Consider the following 9,536-nt stretch of genomic DNA (forward strand, 5'->3'; position numbering starts at 1 on the left):
TTTTTTGAGACAGGGTTTCTCTGTAGCTTTGGAGCCTGTCCTGGAACTCGCTCTTAAAAGACCACGCTGGCCTCGAACTCACAGAGATCACCCTGCCTCTGCCTCCTGAGTGCTGGGATTAAAGGCGTGTGCCGCCACCACCTTGCAAAAATTTTCTTTATTAATAAAACCACTGTTATATCTTCCCTCTCGATTTTAGCTAGCAGGATATGAATTTATAAAAAGATGCTTGAGAATTACAACTTATGTAATAAAAATTTAAGTAATATTAAAACTAATACATTGTGATTTATTCCATAAACAAAATAAATACAAGGAAAATATAGCCTAGTTAAGAGTATTAACCTAAGGTTCACAATTAGACTTCAAGAGATCTGAAAAAACCTCTAGGATTTTTTTTGCCTGGTCTTATGATATCAGGTATCAAATGTAGGGCCTTACACAAGCTAAGGAAGCATTCTATCACTGAAATATACTCCCCCTAAATAATTTTCTATAAAATTAGCTGTATGTATATTTTTAGAAGGAAAGTCTTCAAATTCTTAATGAAATCCATGCTTGCTTTTCTTTCTATTATATTCAAGTATATTTCCTGATACTGAAGCTTTCAAACAACTGGTTAATATTCATATTTTAACAATATAAGTTATGGCTTTTCTTCTAAAATACGATTAAAATTTTATTTCTCTTACCTCCTCGTGGTAATTCTGTGTGCAGATAAGCCAATCCTCTAGTCACAGAATGAGCCAACCGGCAAGAGCTTACCCAGTCACTTGTATGGAGACTCAAATATTTGCATAGAGATCCCTGGATAAAGGAAAAAGTATACCAAAGAAGTTAAATTCATGTGCTTCAACAAGAAGAGGTAACAACCTTATGAAGGATTTGCACAGGCTATGATTACGTGAGGCACTAATGATAAAGATAAGGTATATCTGAAAAGGAAAGTGAGAGGGCGTTCTGGCTAGTTTCATGTAAACTCTGACACAAGCTGAAGCCCTCTGGGAAGAAGGAACCTTAACTGAGAAAATGCCTCCATATAATCAGGCTGCAGCCAAGCCTGTAGAGCATTTTCCTAATTAGTGATTGATGTGGGCGGGCCCAGCCCATTGTGGGTGGGGTCACTACCGGGCAGGTGGTCTTGAGGTTTTACAAAAAAGCCGAATGACCACAAAACGAAACGCCACCACCACTTGAGAGGCAGAGGCAGGTGACTCTCTGAATTTAACGCCAGCCTGGTCTACACAGTGAGTTCAAGGACCCTGTCTGGAAACAATCAACAACAACAAGAACACCCACAAAAATCAAGAAAGAAGGATGAGCAAGCCAGTAAGTGGTACCCTCCATGGCCTCTGCAGAGCTCCTACCTCCAGGCTCCTGCCCTGGGTGAGTCCCTGAGAGGGTGAGCAGTGATGGGGGAGAGTAGGCTGAGTAACCCTTTCCTCCCCAACTCGCTTTTGGTCACAGTCTCATCCCAGCAACAGAAACCCCAACTAGGACAGTGGAAAGGAGGAACTTATGTATCAGTTTTTAGGTTTCAAATATTAAATTACAGACGGTTACTTCCTTTTAAACATTTCTTTGGGCTATCAGATTAACTTGGGAAAAATTTTAAGCCAAAATTTTATAAACAATATTGTTATGGTTTATAAGTAGAACACATATGTCTCCTGTAAATCTATACTGTTAGCCCTCTATACCTGCAGGCTTCACATCCTGGGGTCAATCAGCTACATAAAAAATACTCAGAGATGTGGCCTGATGGAAAAGTACTCGCTCGGTATACCCAGACCCTGGTTTTATCTCCAATAGAGTCAGGAAAAACAAACAAATAATAACCCAAAGAATCTTTGCATCTGTACATAACATTATTTTTTCTTATCATTGTTTCCTAAATAAATGATATAACAACTACTAACATGGCATTTACACGGTATAATTAGAAAGATATGAATGAGTAATAAGCACCACTACATGGCATTTTCTATAAGGGGCTTGAACAGCTGTGATTTTGGGGTGCGTGCGTGCGTGCGTGCGTGCGTGTGTGTGTGTGTGTGTATGTGTGTGTGTGTGTGCTTGAGGATGCTAAGGGATGATTGTATGCATGTATCTGTTCACCTCAAAGTATTCACCTACAAATTAAAATGAGCTTCTGATTAGGCAAGGAGCCTACACAAGAATGAACGTCAATCGAGGTACTGTAAAGTCTGATGAAAAGGTCTGGCTAAAGAAACAGAGAGAAAGTTAAAGAGAAGGGAAGAGGGAAGGGTAAGGATAGGAAGGCCTGAGGGAGGAACAGAAGGAGTGAAGAAAAGGAAAAATGAGAGAAGAGAGACGAATAAAGAGAACCATTAGTGTTTTGTTATTATTTAAGATGGGGGTCTTAGGGCTGGAGAGATGGCTCAGAGGTTAAAAGCACTGGCTGCTCTTCCAGAGGTCCTGAGTTCAATTCCCAGCAACCACATGGTGGCTCACAGCCATCTGTAATGAGACCTGGCGCCCCCTTCTGGCCTGCAGGCACACATGGAAGGAATTATTTACACATAATAAATAAACTTTTAAAAAATAAGATGGGGTCTTAGAGTAATAGCCCAGGCTGGCCTGAATTCACAGTCCTTCTACCTTGGCCTCCTTTCTGGTGCTAGGATCACAGACATGTGCCATGATACCTGGCAGACTGATGTATCTGATTCAAATTCTGACATAAGATCCTTATTTCACTAATAACAGAACACTAATAACACGTTTATAAACAAGCAAAACTCTGTAACACATCCAAAAACTCTATAACGGAAAGCACAATAAACGACAGAAACTTTTTATGAAGAACTTACGTTGGGATAATACTCCATCACCAGCAAATACTCCATGCGTCCATCTGCAGTGAGTCTCTCATCTCCAACTATAAAGCGAGCAATGTTGTCATGCTCCATCAAAGGCACTCTGTAAATGTTTTTTTCATTTATAAAATTCTGACGGTTTGCAAAAGAAAATACTTTTACAGCAACTGGACGCTCATCCAAGGAACCTTTATACACTGCTCCATATCGACCCCGTCCAATCAGCTGCAAGTTTGTTTTTAAAAAGGCAAGGTATTAATTAATTCATATTAATATTGAACAATTAAATACTTAAAAGAAAAAACAAACAAACTCTAATTCCCCACTATATACAGCAGCTCTCTTTTGCCCTCAGTTTATTCCAGTACCGAGAAGCAAGCGACCGATGTCTGTGTACGGAAAGACTGAGGAACTGTCTACCTCACTAACCAACCTTCCAAAAGATGAAAGCTAAACACTGGACAGAACTACAAGAAAAACCTAAATACACTGAGGAGTTAAGAGTGTAAAAGGCACCCAAGCATAGAAGAAAGGGACCCATGTGGTGAGCTACCAGCTGCTATGGGCTTCAGCTGGAAGGCAGACTACTCAGCTTCGAGCAATGCAACTGAAATGGTACAGGAAGGAGGGTGGTTTGAACGAGGAGAGCTTCTACAGAGTGAGGGGAAGAAGCCTCAAAAGGATGAAACCAGAACAAGAGAATCCAGTGAACATTGATTCTAGCTAAATATAATAACCGAACTAAGATTTGGGCTTCTGCCCAAGTGTTAGGTTTGTAATCTGTGTCCACCAGTTAATAGCTTACAAAAATCAACACACAGGGCTGGAGAGATACTCGGTGGTTGACAGAATGTTCTAACCTTCCAGAGGGCCTAAGCTCGGTTCCCAGCACCCACCTCACAGCTGTGAGGAGTGGCTCGCAGTGACCTGTAATTCCAGGTCCAGGAGACCCAACACCCCTTCCTAACCCCCACAAGTCATCTGCATATGCACACAGATAACTAAAATAAATTTCTAAAATACCGTAACCATCAGAAATTAGCAAGAATCTGGGAGCTTATACACAGTACCTAGAATAAAAATCTACTCCATGCACAAAGAAATAGCAATAGCAAAATGTCACCAGTCTCTTTATTTTGGACTTCTGGGGAATTTTCATTAAAACAGGTTGGGGATCTACTGTCTTGTCTTTTCTCTTTTCTTTTTATGTGGTTTATTTGTTTGTTTTTTGGTTTTAGAGACAAGGTTTCTCTATGCAACAGTACTGACTGTCATGGAATGCACTCAGTAGACCAGGCTGGCCTCAAACTCAGAGATCCACCTGCCTCTGCCTCCCGAGTGCTGGGATTAAAGGCGTGGGCTACCATAGACTGGTTCCTTCACTTTATTTTTAAACGGGTCTCACTATAAATATACCTGGAACTATAAAATTACCCTGGAACTTGCTACACAGACCAGGTTGGCCTGGAACCTGAGGAAATCCTCTTGCTTCTGCTTCCTGACTGCTGGAATTACCGGTGTGCACCACCAGCTCCTGACACTTCAGGAGAACAAGGAGCAACCGTGCCAGCCAACAGTCCCACCACAGCCTCACCTCCAGGAGCTTCAGGTTATCCAGGTCCAGAGACGGCTCTGAGGCTGCGGCCTCCATCATGTTCATGCTGTGAAGACCCTGCTTCCGGTCTCCTGGAAGAGTAAGGGATTACTGATGGGAGACCTTCTTAACATGAAAACGCCACCTTTCTAGTATTGCAGTTAAGAAGAGCTACAGCATGGGTTAGAATAACTCATTAAAATAGGAATCACTGACAAGTGAAGATGTATATTAAGCACTGTGAGAGCAGATTCTGTGAGAGAATTCCATGACGACGCAGTATTAAAGTGTAAAATCCTAATACTGAATTCAAGAAAATTTTCACAGAATTATTCAAATGAACGAGTAAGTGCTGATTTCCTAAACAACCCATCACACCTAAGATTTATCAGAACTGGGGTGTGGAGAGATGGCTCAGTGGTTAGAGCACTGATTCTAGCAGACATGGGTTCGATTCCCAGCACCCACACAGCAGCTCACAACTGTCTGTAATTCCAAAGTCTGACACTCTCGCAAAATACCAACGCACATGAAGTAAAAATAAAATCCTTAAAAAAATTATTAGAACTGACCTAGTGAAAAATTACTGACTTTTTCATTTAAAAAAAATAGCATTATGGATATACAGTTTTTAAGTTGTTACAGAGATAATACAAAAGTACTTACAGATCTCTGGTATCTGTGCTTTGAACTAAGAGTTCAGTGATATGAAAGGCGTAGCGCGTGCGGATTTAGAGTTAAGTAACCTTGCCTGCAAGTAATAACTGTTGCAGTTGGGTAACACACATTTTGGGTAAGTTTAAAACCTCCTGTTGGGGCCGGGCGGTGGTGGCGCACGCCTTTAATCCCAGCACTCAGGAGGCAGAGGCAGGCGGATCTCTGTGAGTTCGAGGCCAGCCTGGTCTACAAGAGCTAGTTCCAGGACAGGAACCAAAAAGCTATGGAGAAACCCTGTCTCGAAAATCAAAAAAAAAAACCTCTTGTTGGACTGGAGCTTGGAAGGAGGGCTCAGCTGTCAAGAGCACTGGCTGCTTTTCAAAACGTTCTTGAGCTCAATTCCCAGCACCCACAAGGTGGCTCACAACCATCTATGATGGAATCTGATGCCTTCTTCTGGCATAAAGCCAATAGAGCGCTCACAGACACATAAAATAAATCTTAAAAAAAATATATATATATCCTGTCTGGGCTGAAGGGATGGCTCAGCTTTAAGAGAGCTTGCTAGGCTTTCCAAAGAGCTGAGTTCACGTCTCAGCACCCACATTAGGTGGCTCACAACCACCTTTAACTCTAGCTCTAAGACATGCAATGCCATCTCCGGCCTCCTCAGGGAACACACATGTCATGACATACAGAGCCACAGGCAGACACATGAATAAAAATAAAATTTTAAAAAAACTTCTTGTAAAAACTGGGGAGAAATGTTTGTTGAAGCTGAGAATTGGAGCTACTATAGCTCAGAGTTTCTGTTTGTATAAACATTTTCCACAAACATTTTTAAAAAAAGAAGCAACAGGGATGGCAAGATGGCTCAGCTGGTAAAGATGCTTGCCAACAAGCTGGGTGGGGGTGGCGCACCCAGCACTCAGGAAGCAAAGTAGGCAGATCTCTGTAAAAGAAATTTTTTAAAGAAAATAAATTCTGATTTAAATGGCATTTTCCTAAACGAGATAAAAAATACTATTTTTTTTTACCTGTCAATAGTCTGTATCCAAAACATAAGGCGACTATCAAAACAGCTAATACAGAGACTGATGCCAAAGCAATGATTATCGTCTCGTCTCGATTAAATGAGTGAGGTGGACCTAAAAGAAAACAGAAAAGTATTTTATTTAGTACTGACAAAATAGCCTTTACAACAGCTATATTAATTATTAATATGCAATCAAATCAGTAATATTTTTGCATAAAAAATTAGAGGAAAAAATTAATCAATTTGTGATAGTTATAAATGACATTTTTGATCACAGATTGTCTTATGTAAACTTAAAGTATCTGTCAGGAATGGTCCTAATTATGAAAATATCAACTAGGTGCTGGAAAGAAGGATCACTGATGAAGAGTATGTACCGCTCTTTCAGAGTCCCAGCACCCATATCACACAGTTCACAGTCACCTGTAACTCCAGCTCTGTATGACCTGACACCTTCTCTGGCTTCTGAGGGTACCTGCAACCATACACACACATATCCTGGCCCCAACATTCATATTTAATTAAAACATATAAAATATCAACCATATCACAGAACAAGACAGTATACTTAAGCACACAGAACTAGAATTTTGAACTATATTATTTTTAAAAAGAAAGGGCTCTTGCCAGGTAGCTGTGGTGGTTTGGATGAGAACGGCCCTCTCCCCAGCTGGAGGAACTATTTGGGAAGGGTTAGGAGGTGTGATCTTATTGGAGGATGTAAGTCACTGGGGGTGGACTTTGAGGGTCTTTCTATCTCAAAAAAAAAAAAAAAAAAAAAAAAAAAAAAAAAAAACCTAAGGGCAGTAGCTGAGGCTGACCTTGAACTCAGGGCAATCCTTCTGCCTCTGCCTCCTAAATGCTGGGACTACAGGTGTGCACCACTAAGCCCAGCTTCATATTTTGCTTTAAAATGTGGCTTTAAACCATGAGTTTGGTAGCTTCAACAGGTTGCTTGACTCTGGTGTGCCTCGTTTCCTCATTTATAAGAAGTACCCGTAGCTCACATGTTGGTTATGAAGCTGGATGGGAGTCTAAGTGCTTAGAAAAGCACAAAGTTCTGCGCAGCCAGCCGGGCGGTGGTGGCGCACGCCTTTAATCCCAGCACTCGGGAGGCAGAGGCAGGTGGATCTCTGTGAGTTCAAGACCAGCCTGGTCTACAAGAGCAAGTTCCAGGACAGGCTCCAAAGCTACAGAGAAACAAAGCAAAACGGGTCATCAGTATTGATATCTTTAATATTAATGAAAAGGACCTTTCTTTGTGGGCAGCTAAATCTAAATTGAACCTGAAGCTCAGTCCCTCTCTCTCCTTACCTGACCTTGAGAAAAATTCTTTCTACGAGAAGCCCTGTTTACTGCTAGCAGAACACAAGTAGCTAAATTACAAGGCTATCATGAGCATGGAAACATTTATATGATGGCTCCATTTTAGGGGTCAGATCTTATCGACAGCAAATACCCTTAGGGATAGATGTCCGCTAACTTGAAAACACCTACAAGGAGCAGTAGGAGAACAAGGATTCAGCTGCAGTAGCTCTATGAAGAATAGGAACAGACAAAGAGAAGCTGAAGGATGTATTTGTCAGCATGCTTTAAATAGCTATAAAGAACAACTAGATCCGGCAGTACATATGCAAGGCAGCAGTCTTTACAGAACACAAAATAACCACTTAAAAGTCACCAGTCTAACGTACAGTGAGATCTCCTAGGAGTGGCAAGGCCACAACTACCTACACTTAATCATTCTTTCCATTCAATCGAAATAAAACACACTATATTTTGAACTTTTAAACTTATCATTCTTGTTTGCTTGTTTCTTTACACTTTTTTTTGAGAGAGAGAGAGAGAGAGAGACAGACAGACAGACAGACAGACAGACAGACAGACAGACTCACTGTGTCTAATTCACTTTGTAAACCAGTCTGGCTTTGAACTCACAAAGATCCTCATCAGTGAGGCTGAGGTTTTGCCTCACTGGTGCTGGGATTAAAAGCACGCACCATTTTGACTGACAATTTTATCATTCCTTATAGTAAATTAAAATCAAGCATAATATATGTTAAAATTTTCTTAGTTGTGTTCAAACTAGAACTTTCTATAACAAATATGAAACCTCAATGTCAGGGTTTCTCCAGAAAATTTATCTCAAATTTTGCACAGCCTAACAAAATGCCAAAACCAGTATTTCTAGAGAAGAATATGTAGATGCGGTGAAATATTCTTAAATTATAAGACAATTACTAGATACTAACAGACTTTTTTAACATACTGATAACTGTAGTTAACAACTCTTACAGCATATAGTGATTTACTATAGATGGAAAGATTGTGTATAGACACCCATACTGGCTAGGGATCTAACTCAGTGGCAGAGTGTTTAACATACGGATAACTGTAGTTAACAACTCTTATAGCATATAGTGATTTTCTATAGATGGAAAGATTGTGTACAGACACCCATACTGGCTAGGGATCTAACTCAGTGGCAGAGTGTTTGCCTAGAATGTGCAAGGCCCTGGATTTACTCTCCAGCACCACAGAAAGAAAGCCAACCAACTGACCCCTGTCTTCCTCCAAACAACTAAATCCCACCTCAACTAAGGTTACTAGCATGCCTATAATTCTTTTTAAAGATTAAACAGGAAGAAGAAAAGACTAAAGGTTATACACTGCTGATGGGACTACGAAATGGCACTGATGTAACAAACAATTTAGTAGATCCTCAAAAGCTCAGAATTTTCACATTCAGCAGTTCACTCCTAGGCAGACACAAAAAGAACTGAAAGTCGGCAGTCAAATCAAAACTCCCACAGAAACATCAACAGCATCACCAGACACCATAACTACATGATGGAGGAAGGTCATTGGTTAATTAAATAAAGAAGCTGCTTGCCCTGATAGGTTAAAACAGGTGGGAGGAGTAAACAGAACAGAACTCTGGGAGGAAGAGGAAGTGAGCTCAGAGACTCGACAGCTCTCCTCTCGGGGGCAGACGCCTCAGGGAGACACGATGCTCCACTCTTGCGGACAAAAACGAGAGCAATGCTCTCTGAGACACACACAATAAAGCTCCAACCCAGGATGGACATAGGCTAAAATCTTCCTGGTAAGCACACCTTGGGGTGCGACACATGTGATTAAAAATGGGTTAGTCCAGGAGCGAGAGTTAGCCAAAAAAAGGGCTAAAGCTAAAGAGCCAAACAGTGTTTAAGTAAATACAGTTTGTGTGTTGTTATTTCGGGCATAAGCTAACTGGACAGGCGGCCGGGGTGCTGGGGACTCAGCCCCGCCACTCCTATTACTACAACTACAAACAGAAATGCAAATGCTCACACTTGTGAGTCAATAAGCAGATATGGGACACCTAAAAATGGGCACATATTTTATGATTCCATTCATATCCAGAACA

At 41.0% G+C, this 9,536-nt stretch overlaps 1 protein-coding gene across 1 annotated transcript in view; it reads right to left on the minus strand.

The window, feature by feature from the left end:
* Positions 1 to 9,536, minus strand: part of Bmpr2 (bone morphogenetic protein receptor type 2) — a 91,127-nt gene that overhangs the window by 20,467 nt on the left and 61,124 nt on the right. Inside the window, exons 4-7 of the mRNA XM_013353474.2 lie at positions 6,129 to 6,239; positions 4,435 to 4,526; positions 2,835 to 3,065; positions 693 to 807 (exon numbers count right to left, since the gene is read on the minus strand). Of these exons, the coding sequence (XP_013208928.1) occupies positions 693 to 807; positions 2,835 to 3,065; positions 4,435 to 4,526; positions 6,129 to 6,239 (549 nt within the window). The remainder of the gene's footprint in view (positions 1 to 692; positions 808 to 2,834; positions 3,066 to 4,434; positions 4,527 to 6,128; positions 6,240 to 9,536) is intronic.

Source organism: Microtus ochrogaster, unplaced genomic scaffold (genome assembly GCF_000317375.1).
Source record: "Microtus ochrogaster isolate Prairie Vole_2 unplaced genomic scaffold, MicOch1.0 UNK8, whole genome shotgun sequence".
Classification (NCBI taxonomy): domain Eukaryota; kingdom Metazoa; phylum Chordata; class Mammalia; order Rodentia; family Cricetidae; genus Microtus; species Microtus ochrogaster.